This window comes from Sprattus sprattus (assembly GCF_963457725.1).
Source record: "Sprattus sprattus genome assembly, chromosome: 12".
Lineage (NCBI taxonomy): Eukaryota > Metazoa > Chordata > Actinopteri > Clupeiformes > Clupeidae > Sprattus > Sprattus sprattus.
Window position 1 is genome coordinate 30,312,039 of NC_137910.1, and position 19,207 is coordinate 30,331,245.

Below are 19,207 nucleotides of genomic sequence, written 5' to 3' on the forward strand. Positions count from 1 at the left end.
ATCACTATACTTGTTTAAATCAAACATTGGCTCTTGCATATTCTTTTCTTTTACTTCGTTAGCATGAATTTGATTTTGAGAAATATTTGCTGCTTTCACCGTGTTTTCCATCTCCATCTCATGCGCTTCGAGCCTACGCAGCCACTGCGGCCCATTCCACCATAGGTCGGCTTCGATCATGGACTGTACGGAAATTCCTCTTGTGCCGAGATCTGCTGGGTTTTCTTGGCCTCGACAATTTTTCCAGTTTTCTGGCGAAGTCAAATTCTGTATTTCTGACACTCGATTGGCTACAAATGGTTTCCACTGTTTTGCATCGCTCTTTATCCAATGAAGCGTATCATGGAGTCTGTCCAAAGTTTCAAATTACTTTTATTCAATTTCTAATGTGTGATTATGTAAGCTCCGAGTCTAGCTCCAATCACTGCTCTTAAGAGCTCTAGTCTGGGTAAAGTTGTTGGCTTCAATGGGGCTACTCATTTTTTTGCTGCGATTAAACTACTATGGCAATTGTCATCAGCATTGGCTATGCGCATATATGCTGCCGCACAATAGGCGTTTTGACTGGCATTGCAGAATACATGAACTTCTCTTACATTGGGCTCACCTTCTGGCAGAGTAGTGTCATAGCGCCGTGGCACTGATAGCCTTTGTAAAGTTGGTATCTCTGCGCACCACTGTTCCCATTTTTCGCATAATTCTTCTGGAAGTCCTTCGTCCCAATCAACTCCTCTTTGCCACAGCTCTTGGAAAAGGCATTTTATCCTGATGGTGAATGGGGATAACAAATTATATTGGGTCAAACAGTCTAGCAGCTGATTGTAACACTCCACGCTCTTTTGCAAAAACTTCACTAGGTCATTCACTTCAAAGGTAGAGTCATCCTTATCCGTTTTCCACGTAATTCCAAGCACTTTCAATGTCGATTGGCCTTTGATTTCTGCTTTTTCGATGAGCTCCGAATGCATCCATTTGTATTGCAATTCTGCAGCGTTCGTTTTCCATTTACCAAGCACCATTTCGGCGGTCGACATAATCTCTTTTGGTTTTAGCGCAATGTTTTCCGCTGATTTAACATGTGCAGCTCCAGTAATCAGATCGTCTTCATACAGACACTCTCTCATAATTTTGACTACTTCTGGGTAGATGTTTTCATACCTTTCGAGGTGATGTCTGATCGTTGCTGCCAGCAGGAAAGGGCTTGACGTTTCTCCAAATGGAACTCGTCATTCTCAGTGTGATGAGATTGGCTTCATTGCTGTTACTGGGCTTGTCCTGCATGTCAATGCATCTCGATCTCGTTCATTCAATGAAACTTGTAGGAATGCCTTTGTAATGTCTGCCATAAGTGCCACTTTGTGTTCAAGGAATCTTAAAAGGATACTCAGAAGTTCTGGATTCAGATTTAGGCCTGCGAGTAGACACTTGTTGAGTGACGGACTGTTACCCTCATGCGAAGACGCATCAAACACTACACGCACTTTGGTTGTAGCTCTTTCTTCCTTCACAACGGCATGATGAGGCATATAATAAACTGGACCCCCAACTGCATTAGCTGAATCCTCACTTGTCACTTCCTCAATTATCCCTTCTCTCAAGTAATCTCGTATCACTAGATCATATCTTTCGTAGAGTGACTGTTCCTTGCTAAATTTCTTTGTCAGATTGGTAAATCTCCGTTTAGCAACACTCAAATGTGTTGCCAATTCACAATTATTCTCTTTCCAAGGCAAACTCACTTCGTACCTGCCTCCCTTATCAATCACTGTTCTCTGGAACTTCTTTAAGGCCTCATGATCCATCACACATGGTTCCTTTTTTTGTAATATTCCAATGGACTCCGTTTCCCAAAAGCAGCGCAACTGATTGGACAGTGAGAAGTCTTGGGCCACACTAACGTGCAACACTCCAATGTCCAATGGTTCCCTTGTGACTTTCAGCACTGTCGTTGTCCCTTGTACCAGCCATCCGAACTTGCTCTCGATCGCTACCAGCGAGTCACTGATGCGCTCCATTTGTTCGGTCACAATTTTCCAGTAGTACCTCTCCGATTAGAATCCCTAGCTCCTCTGTATCCATGCCTCGAATCGGTACGTCTGCCACTTGACGTCCTTTGGCTTCCAACATCTTTCTGATTTCTGGATCTGCGATCTGTAATTTGGAAGTGCACACATTGCGCTCTAAAGTTACACTCTGCTCTGTTTTAATATTTCTTAAACTCACTCGCACCTTTCTGCACTTTATCAGTTTTGAAGTGGTGGAAGCAAATGTATGCAGATTCAGAGTTTCTTCACCAACAATTGGCAGATTCAGTGATCATTCAGTGAATGCCTTGCGCTCTACAGTTGCGCGCAATATGCCTTGCGCCTAAGCATACAAAACAACAGCCTAGTCTCCGCAACTTGTATCTCCTTGCTTCTACACTCTGCATATTGCATTCTCGTGACTTGTGTGTACTTTCATTGCAGAATAAACAACATGAATCTTCTCGAGCTGCTACATGAAATGTAGCTGATGTAGGAGCATAGCGTTTTCTTTGCTCAAACATTATTTTGTCATTGTCTCTTAAGGAGTCTCTTTCCAAACCAGAACTTAATTGTCGCTTGGATACATGGGCAGTTCTTTCCCGACTTACTACTTCCTTTTGCAAAAAGTCCATTTAATCCTTCACGCTCAAAACTTCTTCCTCTTTTAGCTGGCGTGTGAATTCCAGTGTAATTTCTTCGGGCATCATTTTCATAAGAATAGGGCAGAGTAAGCATCCATAGGCATCTGAAACTACTCCCATTGCGTCTAGGCTATATACGCACTTGAACTTCACATTCATCGTATAAATTGCTCAGCGCTACAATGTCTGTCGCCCTTTTAATCGATTAGTTAGCATTTTGATTGCATGATCATAATTTTTTTCGGTCAAAGACAGGCCTGCTACTACTTTTCCAGCGTTGGCAGAAAGAAAACACTTCAGATAGTTAAACTTATCGACCTTTCTTAAATGCTCATTATCATGTATTGCACTTGAAAACTGACTCCAAAAGTTTTGCCACTTACTTAGTTTTCAATGGAAAGTTTTGGCAACTTCATCGTGGGAATTCTGCGCGTCTGAACTGTCGTGTGCGACGATGCTTCGCCTTCTTCGTCTCGCTTCTGTTTATCCAAATACTTTCTCGTGCGCACATAAGTCATCTTAATTTCATCCACATAGTGCATGGCTCCATTTACCTCCTCATCTAATTCCTCCATAGGTGTTATCAACTCGATTTCTCGATCCAATTCCGACAGTGAACTTTCTCTATGACTTCATTGCTCATTCCACTCATCTAAGGACTCTGCAATAGGGCTGTCGCAATAATCGCAAAAATGAAATATCGCGATATTTACCCCGCAAACAGGGAACGTCCCCAGGACGTTAACAGGACATTCGCAAGGTCCCCAATCGTCCCAAATTGGTCCCCGGCACAACGTTCACTAGAGGACGTTACCAGAACGTTTTTGACGTTCGCAGCAAGTCTACGTTTGGTCCTTCTGTGATGTTCGCATGAGTCTTAAATCGGACTTTTAGGGAACATTATAATTTGGTCTCTCAGCACACGTCCCCAGGACGTCCTTCAAAAACGTCCCTGTTACCTTATCCTGCAGGTCCTCTGTGTGACGTTCGCATGAGCCTTAAAACGGACTATTAGGGAACGTTCTTATTTGGTCTCTCAGCATACGTCCCCAGGACATCCTTTAAAAACGTCCCTGTTACCTTATCCTGCAGGTCCTCTGCGTGACGTTCGCATGAGCCTTAAAACGGACTATTAGGGAACGTTCTTATTTGGTCTCTCAGCATACGTCCCCAGGACATCCTTTAAAAACGTCCCCGTTACCTTTACCTGCAGGTCCTCTGCGTGACGTTCGCATGAGCCTTAAAACGGACTATTAGGGAACCTTATAATTTGGTCAGCACACGTCCCCAGGACGTCCTTTAAAAACGTCCCCGTTACCTTTACCTGCAGGTCCTCTGCGTGACGTTCGCATGAGCCTTAAAACGGACTATTAGGGAATGTTCTTATTTGGTCTCTCTGCATACGTCCCCAGGACATCCTTTAAAAACGTCCCCGTAACCTTTACCTGTGGTCCTCTGCGGGACGTTCGCATTCGGTCCTTCCAAAACGTCCCCTTGACGTCCTCTGATGGTCCTCTCTGAACCAGAGGTTCCGCTAGAGAAAAATGTTCTTCATTTGCGAGACATTTTAATGATAAGCCGGCCAAATATCTATTTCTGCTTCTAAATTAGCCTATTGAAGAAAACTGACGGCCTGCATAGCTTAAATAATAACATAATCAGGTAGTTTAGAATGCAACTTTCCTAAGTTTACAATGGGAAACAAAAACATTAATGTCTGATGCGCGTCAATAAGTGGCCTTTAATCGCAACTTGCTGTGGCGTTAAAATGAGCGCCGCAACATGGTCTTTGCTCTGTTTAATGAGAGCAGAGATTCTTAAATTATTCGACCCTCTTGTGAATCCTTTGCGTCGCCTTTTCGCATTGCTAACAGAACATTTTACTGTGACTATCAATTACCTCGCACCTGAGCCAAGAGAACTTGTCACTCCATAACGACATAAACACCCGACATTTCAGCTTTTTCTCTGGTGATGCTGTTCGAACATCTAGGGCTTCAGGTATTCAGTGTTTGGAAAGTTCGCTTTCCACATGAAGTAGCTCAGTTCATTGTTCATCATTCAAAATTTTGAACTAAGTTCACAGCTCCAATTTTCAATATGCTGCGAGTGCGAGCTATAGCCTAATTTTTCCAAATCTCTGTCTGCAATACCGCTCTCGGATACGCAACTTCGGCGCTAACGCACAGGCATAGACAGTATAATAAAATTAAATGCGTTCAGACGAAACACTGCAGGTATTATAGGTTCATCCTCGTCAGAAGGTTTACCCTCATCAGTTGTGTTTGGCCTCTGAAAAAAAGCTTTTAAGGCTTTAAGGCTTTTTAAGCTGGTGTAATTTCAGTTCAATAATTATACGGCCATTACTCCGTCCATGCAGGACTGTCCAACAAAATGGGGCTCCAAACAGAAAATGGTGGACCGAGTCTTGGAGCAAATCCCCGCCATAAAAAGAGTTTTGGATGATCGGCGGCATCAGCATCTCATCCCCAGCTGGCAGGACATTGCAGTTTTGGAGTCGGTGAACGCGGCGTTGAAGCCAGCGGCTGAATTTATTTGCTGTCTGGCGAGAACTATGTCACGGTCTCATTTATCCTCACTGAAGATGTTTTAAAACCATCAGACGAGGACACCACTCTGACCTCAGACATCAAGAGGAAGATGTGCAGTGTTCTCAAGGAGAAGTACAGACCAGCTGCTCTACAAGCAACTTTGGCAAAGTCCTGCTTCCTGGACCCAAGATATCGGGGCAACAATTTTGATGAGTATGCGGAGGAGGAGACAAAGTGCGCACTGATCAATGAGATGTTGGACACGGAAGACAGAGAGAGCGGTGCCAGTGCGTCAGTTGCTGACCAGCCAGAGTCCTTGGCGCAGACAGCGGTGCCACCACCCACCAAAAAAAGAACGCTCGGAGACCTGCTGTAGTCACGGACAAGCACGTCTGCAACGGTCCCGAAGAGAGCCAGAGCCGACCTGGAGCTCACTCGCTACCTGCAGGAGAAACCCATCGACTCTAATGAAAACCCCCTGGCATGGTGGTGCAACAACCAGGAGAGATTTCCCTTGCTCTCCACAGTGGCACGCAAGTACATGTGTATTTGCGCAAAAAGCACACCATCCAAGAGGGTTTTCAGTGTCGCTGGAAATGTTGTCACTCATTCTGTTTCTCAGATCCTCTCTCAACCACATAAGGTTAACATGCTGGTTTTCCTTGCGTAACAAGGACATGACCGAGCTATAAATCATCGCCCTATGTGTGTGTGTGTGTGTGTGTGTGAATGTGAAATTGTAGTGCCTGGTTCCTCTTATTTTGTATAGGCTACTTAATTTAAAAAAACAAAACGGGCAATTATTTTATTTATTTATTATTTATTTTATTTTATGCATTTAAACGTTCAGCCTTCTCCTGAATTTAGTTTTTAAGTTCAATCAGGAGAAACAACTTGCATCTGTGCCGTTACCACCCTTTGATCTGCATTCAATAAATAAGAAGTGTAATAAAATTGCCTCGTCTTTTTTTAATAACCTTTTTTAAATTATGCAATAAGCCCCAAGAGGCCGTGCTTTGCGCTGATTTTAGAACAGGTAAGGGGAGTTGTTAGGCACGACACGAAGTGAAGTAATATAAATATAAATTTAGTAACAAACGAATAGAGTGGAAAAGTGGTGACATATTCTCCATGGCAACGGGTCCCACATAAACCTTCAGCTCCGTTGTGTCCGAAAAGTTGGCTGACAAAACTCCGGTTACGGGTGTGTTTTGAATTTAACTGTGCATTATCTCGCTTAAACGGCATTTTCTCGCTTCGATTTTTTTAAATAGACACTGTACTATCCAATAACACAGTTACTGTAACCAGCAATAATGGTTGAAGTGATTTCCCATGTGGCAAACTGCCAACTTTCTAATGTTAGCACGTTAGCCTACGTTAGATAGCCTGGACGTTTTGTGTGGAACCAGTTGCCATGGAGAATACGTCACACTATGCCACTCTATTTGCTAGATAGATGGGGGGAAAAAATGGTGCAATAATATTGCATACCGCGATATTGCGCCCCCTGTTTCACTGCAGGGAAAATTCCTCAACCGTGACAGCCCTACTCAATTGGTTCTTCTTACCGTATCTCTTTAACAACCTTAATGATTATTTTTGTCACTGCTGTTCTGATCGTACTTTCTTCAACCTTGCAAGCTTCTCCATTGTTCTCCATTGTTGAGTATCACCTGTCCTCACCTGCGATCACTCAGGTAATCCACATCTGTCTCAGGTAGGGAATTCAATTCTCTCGTCTTTTTCCCTCTTCCCGGGTTTCGGCACCAAAATTGTAGTGGATTTCACAGGTCGGACAAGCTTGGTATCTTTCCAAAAAGGATTTTATTGTCTTACAAATTAATGGAGAAAAATAAAGTAATGCTCAGCCTCTTTTAAATGAAGCGCCCAAGGCGTGACGTCAGTCCCGTGCAAGCAATTGCAGTCTCTCACAACGCATGCCTCCGCACTACGCCCACTGGCACCAGGTTGGAATGGTATCAGAGGTAGCAGAGAGATCAGAGAGTGACGCGCAGGTAAATGCCGCTTTTATGCGCAGCTCAGCATTGTGGTAATTGGAGTCCTGCGCGACGTCTGACGTTAGTTTCGGGCCTGCTTGATCCACAACAAATAGTAAAAAGACGTGGGCATGGGAGAGCAGTGGTCTACCACTTCCCCCGGCCACATTTTTCCTAGTGGTCGGGGATGGAACTGGCCACCCTACGGTTTCCGGCCTGAAACCCTAACCAGTATGTGTGTGTGTGTGTGTGTGTGTGTGGTTGTGTGTGTGTGTGTGTGTGTGTGTGTGTGTGAGTGTGTGTGTGTGTGTGTGTGTGTGTGTTTGTGTGTGTGTGTGGGAGAGAGTGTGAATAAAGGAGTTAGAGAATGTATGTGTGTGTGTGTGTGTGTGTGTGTGAGTGTGTGTGGGAGAGAGTGTGAATAAAGGAGTTAGAGAATGTGTGTGTGTGTGTGTGTGTGTGTGTGTGTGTGTGTGTGTGTTTTTGTGTGTGTGTGTGTGTGTGTGTGTATGTGTGTGTGTTTGAGTGAGTGAGTGTGTGTGAGTGACTGTGTTTTGTGCTTGTGCATCTGGGTATGCATGTCCACATCCGAATAGGGAAATCTGTCCCATATAGGTCTAGGAAGGCAGCAAGCCCTCAAACTGTGCAGGATGAAAGGAAATAAAAGTGATTGAATAGAGAAGAAAGCTATCAAAGGGGTACACGGAGCAAAACCTGCAGTCTCACTAGCCGAGCACAGATAAATCGACACAAAACCATCTAGGGGCTCAAGGACTCTGGCTGCTGATGGCATAATACTGGCTGTAGCGATTGGCTCTAGCAATTGTTTGTTGCCAGTGCCCTGTAATTGGCTGGTACCTCTATCTGTGAGGTGTGCTCAGTGTAGTACTCCAGTGCCTGGTCATCTCCTCCAGGCTTCAGCAGGATCTGGAGCTCCTTGTTGTGTCGGGACAGCTTTGGAGTAAAGCAAAGTGGTGTCAAATTTTTCATGACAGATTTGTATCTGTGTGTGTGTGTGTGTGTGTGTGTGTGTGTGTGTGTGTGTGTGTGTGTGTGTGTGTGTGTGTGTGTGTGTGTCTGTGTGTGTGTCTGTGTGTGTGTCTGTGTGTGTGTGTGTGTAAATTCCTACCTGATGTGCGAGGATATAGATGTTGTGTCCAACATTTCGTGGTGATGCAGCGTAGTCGTCTCCATTGTCCTCCTGATCCTCAGGTTCCTCAAACTCTATCTCCCCCTGCTGGTAAGCTTTCTTCATCACCTCCACCTAAAAACACAGTTCTGTCAGCTGAGCATTGCTTTGCATGGTTGTGTGAGTGTGACGGAGGGTCATCCAAATGTTAGTTATTATATAAACTATTTGGCTATGGAAAAAAGGTGCCTTACAAGTTCTTTCGGGCGCATGTTAAAAAGGATTCTCTCTGCATTTTCACTGTCATGGCGACTTTCCATGATGGCCAGCAACAACTTGGAGGCATTATTCTAGAGGAGGTGGAACAGAGGAACAATGCAAAACACTTCAAAGGCCGTCGGCTGTCTGCTGTTTAGAATACATATAGATACGCAACACACATGGACAAATCCATTCTATTCAAACCTTCAGTTCTAACACCAGGTCCATCCTTTTCCTTCCCAGAGGATTGATGTCATTCAGGATCAGAGAGATGATGATGTCAATGCCATTGGACTCGTGGGTAGCTATACAGTTCTGAGAAGAAACATCCACGTATCATTTGGCTGGAAGTGTGAGAACGTGAAAATCTACTTTTGTTGTCAATAAATATTAGTATTTTCAGACATAAATATTTCTTCTTCCTCATACAAAGACAGAGCCAGTATGGATGCATGTCGCTAGTGGCTGACTACATGTGGCAGGGATGTGTGTATAAGGGGGGTGAAGCACTTATTGCATGGAGATGTGAATGAACTTCACCCATGTTGACATGTTCAAACATACTGTACGCGAACCTGATTATCGTGGCAGGGCCCCTGGCAGTACTCTGTGAGGCTCTCGACGGTCTGGTTGATGAGGGCCACGTTCTTCTCGTTGATGTAGAGGCCTAGCAGGCCCAGGCCTCCGGTGGTGCTGCCGCAGATGCAGTCCAGGAACTGCAGGGTCTCGCAGACCAGGTTGTAGTTGTTCTTGTTGTTCTGACAGCGCAAGAAGTTCTGAAAAGAGAGGAAAGTAAATATACACTACCGTTCAAAAGTTTGGGGTCACTTAGACATTTCCTTATTTTTCAATGAAAAGCACTGTTTTCTTCAAAGAAGATGACATTACATATATTAGAAATACACTCTTTACATTGTTAATGTGGTAAATGACTATTCTAGGTGGAAATATCTGGTTTTTAATGAAATATCTACATAGGTGTATAGAGGCCCATTTCCAGCAATTATCACTCCAGTGTTATAATGGTACATTGTGTTTGCTAATCGCCTTAGAAGACTCATGGATGACTAGAAAACCCTTGAAAACCCTTGTGCAATTATGTTAGCACAGCTGAAAACTGTTTTGCTGGTGAAAAAAGCTATAAAACTGGCTTTCATTTGAGCTAGTTGAGTATCTGGAGCATCACATTTGTGGGTTCGGTTATACTCTCAAAATGGCCAGAAAAAGATAACTTTCATGTGAAACTCGCCAGTCTATTCTTGTTCTTAGAAATGAAGGCTATTCCATGCGAGAAATTGCGAAGAAACTGAACATTTCCTACAACGGTGTGTACTTCCCCCCAACAGCACAAACGGGCTCTAACCAGAGGGGGGAGGCCCCGGTGCACAACTCAACAAGAACACAAGTACAGTATATTAGAGTGTCTAGTTTAAGAAATAGACGCCTCACAGGTCCTCAACCGGCACCTTTTAAAATGGTACCCGCAAAACGCCATTATCACCTTCTACAGTGAAGAGGCGATTCTGGGATGTTGGCATTATAGGCAGAGTGGCAAAGAAAAAGCCATATCTGAGACTGGCCAACAAAAAGAAAAGATTGATATAAAAGAACACAGACATTGGACAGAGGTAGATTGGAAAAAAGAGTTCTGGACGAATTTAAAGTTTGAGGTGTTTGGATCATACAGAAGAACATTTGTTAGACACAGAACAGGTGAAAAGATGCTGGATGCTGTCTGGGGCTGCTTTGGTGCTGGTAAAGTGGGAGATTTGTACAAGGTAAAAGGGATTTTAAATAATGAAGGCTATCACTCCATTTTGCAACGCCATGCCATACAGCGCTTCATTGGAGCCAATTTCCTCCTACAACAGGACAATGGACCCAAAGCGCACCTCCAAATTATGCAAGAACTATTTAGGGAAGAAGCAGGCAGCTCGTATGCTGTCTGTAATGGAGTGGCCAGCGCAGTCACCAGATCTCAACCCATTGAGCTGTTGTGGGAGCAGCTTGGCCCTATGGTATGCAAGAAGTGCCCATCAAGCCAATCCAACTTGTGGGAGGTGCTTCAGGAAGCGTGGGGTGAAATTTCTACAGATTACCTCCACAAATTAATAGCTAGAATGCCAAAGGTCTGCAATGCTGTAATTGCTGCAAATGGAGCCTTTATTGACGAAAGCAAAGTTTTAAAAACACAATTAATATTTCAAATAAAAATCATTATTTCCAACCTTGTCAATGTCTTTACTATTTTTTCTATTCATTTTGCAACTAATTACAGTGCATGAAATGCCCTGTATTGTTATTCCTAGGCTTCTTCTTCTTCTTCTTCTTCTTATTCTTGTTACCTTTTTCTGTGATTAATTCAGCCCGAACCGCTTAACGTAGAAACTTCATTCAAACTTTGACGCGTAGGTCTTGTAAACGACACTTATGCTATGTATTTTTCACTTTTCTAAACTTTATACTTTTTAAGATATTAAAGAAAAACAAATATAAATTTTTCCCATTGACTTACATTGGGCCATTATGACATCATAATAGGGTCTTTAAACTGGCTTGCACCTGTGCTTCACTGACAGCTGCACCAAATCAAAGGAACCTCTACTCTCTCTGTCCCTCTCAATTTAACTGTAACTAGGAACATTAAGACACCATCCATTCTCTACTTTTTTTTCTCTCCATCTCTCCATCTTTCTCTCTCAGTCAACTTTCTCTCACACTCAATCTCTCTTCTTCACTCCATTTTTATCTCCTTTTTTCAATATTTTCACTCTCTCTTTATCTCTTCATCCAGAGCCACTCTTGTTCACTCTTCTTTCCTTCTTCCACTCTTCTTTCCTTTCTTATTTTCTTCTTTCACTCTTCTTTCCTTTGTTCTTTCCTTCTTTCACTCTTCTTTCTTTTCTTATTTCCTTCTTCCACTCTTCTTTCCTTCCTTCACTCTTCTTTCCTTTCTTCTTTCATTATTTCACTCTTCTTTCTTTTCTTCTTTCCTTCTTCCACTCTTCTTTCCTTTCTTCACTCTTCTTTCTTTTCTTCTTTCCTTCTTTCACTCTTCTTTCCTTCTTCCGCTCTTCTCTCCTTTCTTCACTCTTCTTTCCTTTTGTCTTTCCTTCTTCCACTCTTCTTTCCTTTCTTCTTTCCTTCTTTCACTCTTCTTTCTTTTCTTCTTCCTTTCTTAACCTTTGCATTTCATGCACTGGTATTTCCTTCAGGAAATGCATTTTCTAGTTTGATAAATGCAAGTGTGAGTTTTCATGGAAAACATGAAATTGTCTGGATGACCCCAAACTTTTGAACGGTAGTGTATATTAGGGATGTCACGAGAACCGATACTTACGATAGCTTTCGGTAGGCTACTAAAATAACAAAACACCGACGATACCCATTTTTTTTGAAGCACAGTGACCGCCGGTGCCAGCTGTTAGAATCGGGGCTGCGCTTCTTCTGGAACTGACGGGGGCATACGCTTCGGTTTTCCAGTCGAAGTTTTGACATGTTTTTCACATCTGCCATTTACTATTGTAAACGATGAAACTAGTGGAGGCGGCCAGGTGTGAAGTGTTGCCAGACTGGAAATTGCGTATCGTATCATAGGCTCATTTTGGAGGATAATTATCATATCTGGGAACACTGGGAAGGCGGTTGACCAATTAGAGCACGCGCAAAAAGGTGGAACGTAACGGAGAAAAGACGTAATATTAGTTTGTGAAACACCCAGAGAAACACAAATATCCGACGAGGCTAAATCCCGGACGCTTTTGGAATCCCTGCCAGACGCATTTTTTAGGTGTCGAAAGGAGGACATTAACGAGTAAAACAGGACGTCTAGTCACCCTACTTTTGAACATTATGCAAACGATGCTACCGTACCGTGTTCTTCAGACCAAGGGAGATAGTACGTTCAATTTAGCATAGCACCTGAAAGACAGTCATCTGTATTTGTTTAACTCAAGGATAGTTCTGATTCATATTAACAACATCCAAATAATGCAGTTTTTCAGTTTTTTAAATCTGTCATACTGAAATACACGTTACATGATGTTTAAAATGATGGGCACGTGTGTTATAATGGCTTATGTTATGTACGTAGTTTAGGTAAGCTATGCTGTAGTTTTAACGTTAGCCTATAGCCTACCTTGGTTAGAAGGAGATAGAGAGAGAAATATCTAAATGTCATAAAGAACCCCCAGATCCGAAAAACACTCACTAGGTACAGACTCAGTGATCACACATTGGCCATTGAAAAAGGTCGCCACAAACAAACATGGCGACCTAAGGAGGAGAAGTTGTGCGAATACTGCACACAAGAAGTTGAAAACGAAGAACATTTCCTTATAAATTGTAAAAAAATTTGAACCAATTAGATCAGTCTTCTTCCCAAAATTTGAAAATATAATCCCAAATTTTAATCAATTTGACAAAAATAAAAAATAAAAATATATATTGGGTGAACACCCAGATTTAATATATGTGTAACCCTCTCTCTCCAGTCAACGGCCCGCTGGGACTCTGCGTTGTGTTTTAGGTGATCTATGTTGGTTAGCGGGTGGTTGGGCGTCCAAAGTACTTGACACGAGAGACGAGGACGTTTCGAAATGGTGGCGAGATTTATTTTACAGTATATCACACAGCAGCTATCTCCTTCATCTAGCACTCACCGAATCACTCAACACATCTCAAACAACAGAACTTAAGACAAACGTACGGGTCACCCCGAGGTACAAAACACACAAACAAATTAACAATTACAAAAAACGGCTGCCACGCTGCCTAGAGGCGTGGCACATTCACTACCTTACATCCACCCCTTCTTTAAGTGATGGCGTCCCAGCCATCAGATCAACCAACAAAAACTAACAGTAACCTGAGATTATTCATAACAATAATTTTACAGTAACCTGGGATATTTCAAAAAAATTAAAGTGTTGTGAAGGGCTATGTGGTGTGAAGTGTGTGTAGTGTGTGTGTCTGTTGTCAAGGTGTAGGTAGAGAGGCCCTATTTGTGTCCAGCCGCTCTTCTTGTTTTAGCTCTTTGCCACAACTGTCTCCCTCTTTCTAGCTTTTGTTCATCGCTTTCTCTAGCCCTGACTCGGGACTCAAATGAGAGCTTTGTTGGGGGATGTCTCTTCCTCTCTGGGTTTCTCCTCTGTGTAGGGGTGGCACAACCACTGGTCGCATGCATTTCCCCTTCACACATTGCCCGGGTCCCCATGTCAGCTTGCTCGGTCTCTGTGTGGTCCTCCTCTCCACTTTCTGCTCCATCACCCTCTGGTTCCCCTTCTGGGTGCAGCTCTATGCTGGTCTCCCATGCCTCACTGTCTGACTGGCCCTCTTCCATGGTCACTCCGCTGCCACGCTCAACTGGGAGGAACATGCACTGGGTAAGGAGGTTTCGGTGCAACACCCTTTCCGCTTCCCCATTCTCCAGGCGCACCACATACACAGGCGAACCAGGCCGCTTCTTCACCACAACATAAGGGCGTGCCTCCCATCGGTCCGCTAACTTCTGCCTCCCCTCCACATGACAGACTCTGACTAAAACTCTATCCCCTGGGCTGAAATCTTCACTCTTTGCTTTCTTATCATAATATTTTTTCTGCTGGTCTTTAGCAATGTGCGAGGTCTGATTGGCCAGGGCATAGGCCTCTGTCAGGGAGTCATGCAAGGTCTGCACGTATTCTGTGTAGCCACATGGCTTGTTAGTGGCCAGGGAGCCGAAGATCAGGTCCACTGGGAGTCTTGGGTGCCTGCCGAACATCAGGTAGTATGGGCTGTACCCGGTGGAGTCGTGTCGTGAGCAGTTGTAGGCGTGCGTCATGGCATCCACATGTTCATGCCACCGAGACTTCAAGTGCGGCTCTAGTGTCCCCAGCATGTTCATGAGGGTCCTGTTGAACCGTTCGGTGGTCCCGTTGCCCTGAGGATGGTAGGGCGTGGTGTGGGTTTTGACAATGCCTGTGCACTTACACAGCTCCTTCACAATTGCACTTTCAAAATTGCGCCCCTGATCTGCATGCAGCTTCGCAGGGAACCCAAAACGGCAGAAGAAGTTCCTCCACAGTACCCGAGCCACTGTGCCTGCCTTTTGGTCCTTAGTGGGGTAGGCCTGCGCATATCTGGAAAAGTGGTCTGTGACGATGAGCACATTTTCAATGCCACCCTTAGACTTCTCCAGTGACAAATAGTCAATGCATACCAGCTCCATGGGGGCACTAGTATGGATACTGACAAGGGGAGCTCTGACATTGGTGGTGGGGGTCTTTCTGAGGCAGCACCGCTCACACTGCTCACACCAGGCCTTGATCTCCTGAAACATTCTCGGCCAAAAGAACCTTTCTCTTATCGTCTGTAGCGTCCTCTCAGATCCTAAATGCCCTGCTTCGTCATGGAGAGCTGTTTTGACGGCTGCCCGCAGCTTCTCTGGCAGAATGAGCTGCTCCACCACTCCTTTATGGCAATCTCTGACCCGTCGGTATAAGATGCCTCTTCTAACCACTAACCTCCTCCACTCTTTTAGGAGAAGGCGTCCACTAACGGCCATTTCCATCCTCTCACTGCGGCTTGGTTTTTGGTTCCGGCTCTTGAAGTGTGAGATAGGGCCTATGTCGGGGTCTTCCTTCTGCCCGGCCCGTATCTCCTGTGTGGTCATAGCAGGCAGTGCCTCCATCCCCACATCTCCATACGGCTCACTGGGCTCCAGCAGCAGACTACTTTCAGGCTCCTCCACAGCAGCACTTTCACCCATGGCCCCCTCCTGTTCCTGGGCAGCTTGAGCCTCTCTGTGCCCCGGACCATCTGTCTTTACTCGCTGGGGGCAGGTCTGCAGGACTTCCGTCACCTCCTCATTGGACATGCGTGAGAGGGCGTCTGCATTGGAGTTGTCTCGTCCCCTTCGATACTGGACATCAAAGTCGAATATTGACAGGTGGGACACCCAACGCTGGCCTGTAGCGTCGAGTTTGGCAGAGGTCATCACATACTTCAGGGGGTTGTTATCGGTAAGAACAGAGAACTTGCGTCCGTAAAGATGGTCGTGGAACTTGTCTGTGATTGCCCACTTGAGGGCGAGGAACTCGAGCTTGTGTGCTGGATACCTCGTCTCAGGTGGGCTCAAGCCTCTGCTCCCATACGCGATGACTCTCTCCATCCCATCCTGGACCTGCGCCAGCACAGCGCCAAGCCCCTGCCCTGAAGCATCGGTCTGCAGCAGGAACGGTAGGGTGTAGTCTGGGTAACCTAGCACTGGAGCATCAATCAACTTATCTCTCAAGGACTGAAATGCCTCCTCACATTCAGCCGTCCATGTGAAGGGTCGGTCAAGCTCAGGATTTTTCTGGGTCCCTCTCTTCTTCTTCCTGGGGTCGCCAGATGTGAGACGGTATAAGGGGGCAGCCAGGCTGGAGTATCCCTTCACATATCGCCTATAATAGCCCGCGAATCCTAGAAACTGCAGCACTTCTTTGCGGTTGGTGAGCTTTGGCCACTCCTTCACTCTGCTGATCTTCTCTGGGTCGGTCCTGATGCCGTTAGCCGACACCAAGTGACCAAGGTAGTTTACTTCTCGCCTCACCAACTGGCACTTGGAGGGCTTAAGCTTCAATCCATGCTCCCGAAGCCTGTCAAAGACAAGTTGCAGCCTTTCCAGATGTTCACTGAAAGAGGTGGAAAAAATGATGATGTCGTCCAAGTAGATAAGGAGATGGGTGAAGTTCAAGTCTCCAAAGCAACAGGTCATGAGCCTTTGAAATGTGGAGGGGGCATTTTGCAAGCCAAATGGCATCCTATTGGCTTCAAATAGCCCCATGGGTGTGCTGAATGCGGTCTTGTGCTTGTCGTGTTCCGCTACCTCCACCTGCCAATAACCAGAGGTAAGGTCAAGAGTGGAGAAGTATTTGGCTTGGCCCAACGACTCAAGAGCCTCCTCAATCCTTGGCAAGGGAAACGCGTCTCGGGTGCTGTAGGAGTTCAGCTTCCTATAGTCAACACATAGTCTTAATGACCCATCTTTCTTGGTGACTACCACAACTGGGGAGGCATAAGGACTCTTGCTGGGGCGGATGACTCCTGTGGCCGCCATCTCAGTCAACAACTGCCTCACATCCTGACACTGAGAAGAGGGTATTTTTCGATATGGTAGCCGGAAAGGCCTGGAGTCCACCAGCGGGATCTCATGCTGCACAGTGGTTGTGTGCCCATAGTCCAATGAATGCTGAGAGAACACGTCTGCATTCTTGTCCAGCAGCTCTTGCAGACAAGCACGTTGATTCTCATTCTCCACTGCTGCTTCACTCAGGTCGACAGCACAGCTGGCGACAACTTGGCCCAGGCTGAGGCATGCCTCGTTGTTCCCGGCTTCACTCTTCTTCTCATCACCAAACTCCAACACATTGTGCACCACGACAGCATTGGCCAGATGTGTGTGTGGTCGGATGGTGACATCATGCTGGGACAGGTTCATCACTCTGACCGGGGCACAACCTCCCTTCACATCTGCGAGGACTTTAGCGACCAGCAGGTCCTGGGGGAGTTTCAAGGAGGCCTGGCATTCCATTAGGGCAGTATATGTCTTCTTCTGAGGACCAGCTTTTATCCTACATCTTAGGTCCATTTCTTTCCCTCCAGGGATCCGTATTTTACGGCCAGTGTACACAGCAGGACCTACAATGTCATGCACTTCACTTTGCTCGGCACTCCCCACCTTCAGCAGGGCTGTATACCACTCTGGGTGCTGCTCTTTGACTCTGTGCAGAAACTGCTGGCCATAGGCTGCTTGGAGGTGGCTCCGGGAGGCTCGAATGACATTGGTGCCCACCAGGAGGGGTACTGAAGATCGGTAGATGGAATCAGGAACGACGAAAGCAGGCACAGCTTTATACTCTGTCCCAAGCACTTGCAGATCGACCAGCAATACACCACGGTAGGGCACGACTTGGCCCCCAGCTCCCTCAATGGGTATTTTGGAAGACTGTAACTTCTTCTGCTTTAAGACTGGATGGCTCTGCCAGTAGCTGTAAGTGATGCTGGTTATCTGGGAGCCAGAGTCAATGAGAGCTCTGCACTCCAGGCCGTTGACTTTCACCTTTCCTTCGTTCCTGGGACCCACAAGGGGTGTTTCCTCTTCCGTGTGGACCTTTTCAGCAGGTGGGTGGGGCCCTTGCTGCACGCCCATGGTTGCCCCAGCTACCATGGGCTTTAAGAGTTTAAAGGATGAGAGGGATGGGGTGTGTGCACTGCAACTGGCAGGGGGTCTGAAAGCACTGCTCTGCAAACTCGAGCTAGGTGTCCCAGCTTTCCACACCGGTGACAGGTAAAGCTAGCGCTCTGGCTCACCCTTCCCTGCGCTGACGGGGCAGTTTGTGGTGAAGCAAGCAGCGGAGAGGCTATTCTCAGCTCCAGTGTGGACAACTTGGCCATTTGTTCCTGCTGGTTAAAGGCTAGCTTCTTGACCATCTCTGTCAGCTCCGATAATTCAGATGCAGGCTTGCTTCTCTCTCTTCTCACGCCATCCTCCGATGTAACATGGACCTGTTGGAATATTTTCTTTGCTTTGTCAAGGGGCTGGAACTTCTTACCTTCTCTCACTAGGTGGCGGAGCTCAGCCTGAAGCTCACGGAAGCTCACGAGTCTCGGTGTCATTGGTGCTATTCTCAGGTACACCTCCTCCTCGGTTAGCCCCCTCATGAACTGCCGCTTGAGTTTGTTATCACGGTCGGGGAATGGATTTCCCCCTCTTTCTTTATCTTCCACAGCCCGCAATTTTGCCTCCAGTGCTATGGCGTAAGAGCAGGCGGTCTCCCCTGAATTCTGGCTTCGTTCATAAAAGTCAGCTAACGGGTCTAGGGAGCCTCGGGTGTCACTGTATTCTGCCCTGAGTTCCTGAAACGCTTTTTCTGGGGTCTGTTCCTGGGGGGGTAGGTTAAGAACCAGCTTGCGAGCCTCGCCACCTAGGTGGCGCACGACTGTAGAAAAGCGAAGGTGAGTGGGGAGCTCTATCGCCTCGAGGAGGTACTGCATATCGCGAACCCAGTCCTCCACCAGTATCTTGCAGTCTGGGTTTCCAGTGAAGACTTGAACATTTTTCACCTGATGAGTTTGCATGAGACCGCCATAGGCTGCTGTGGGAGGGCTTTGGCTGTGCATAGCTCGAACAGGGGTCTTCAACGGTGGCACACATGGGTAGGTGTACAAGCTGGAAAGTGTGGCTGGATGGAAGGCACCTGCAGGGGTGCTGGTGTACAAGCCTGGAGCGGGCGTCTGGGGATGTGGTGGCTCCGGGTGCATGTCAGTGGCTGTATGGTTAAACCTTTCATGGGGGCTGTAATGGTTTGTGTTGGGGGTCCACGCATTGGCGCTGTACAGGGGCAATGGTGTGGCTTCGCTGTGATATGTGGTTTCAGACTCAGAAAAATGTACATGGGGGCTTTGCCTAGCGACGGCGGGGTTGCTTGAAATGTCTGCCGCTGAAGGTGTTTGAAATCTAGGCATGAGCATTTGAGGCATAAGTCTGGGATATGGATAGCTTGGATTGACATGGGGGCTAGGCCCATTAGGCTGGGGTAGATAGGGGTAGGCTGTTATAGTGGGCTGCTGAGCA

General features: G+C 46.0%; 1 protein-coding gene across 1 annotated transcript in view; it reads right to left on the minus strand.

The window, feature by feature from the left end:
- itpr1a (inositol 1,4,5-trisphosphate receptor, type 1a) overlaps positions 1 to 19,207 on the minus strand; it is a gene marked incomplete at its 5' end in the record, with an annotated part of 72,614 nt that overhangs the window by 24,602 nt on the left and 28,805 nt on the right. Inside the window, 5 exons of the mRNA XM_080849261.1 lie at positions 8,079 to 8,174; positions 8,350 to 8,484; positions 8,604 to 8,699; positions 8,815 to 8,925; positions 9,186 to 9,386. Coding sequence (XP_080705387.1) covers positions 8,079 to 8,174; positions 8,350 to 8,484; positions 8,604 to 8,699; positions 8,815 to 8,925; positions 9,186 to 9,386 — 639 coding nt within the window. The remainder of the gene's footprint in view (positions 1 to 8,078; positions 8,175 to 8,349; positions 8,485 to 8,603; positions 8,700 to 8,814; positions 8,926 to 9,185; positions 9,387 to 19,207) is intronic.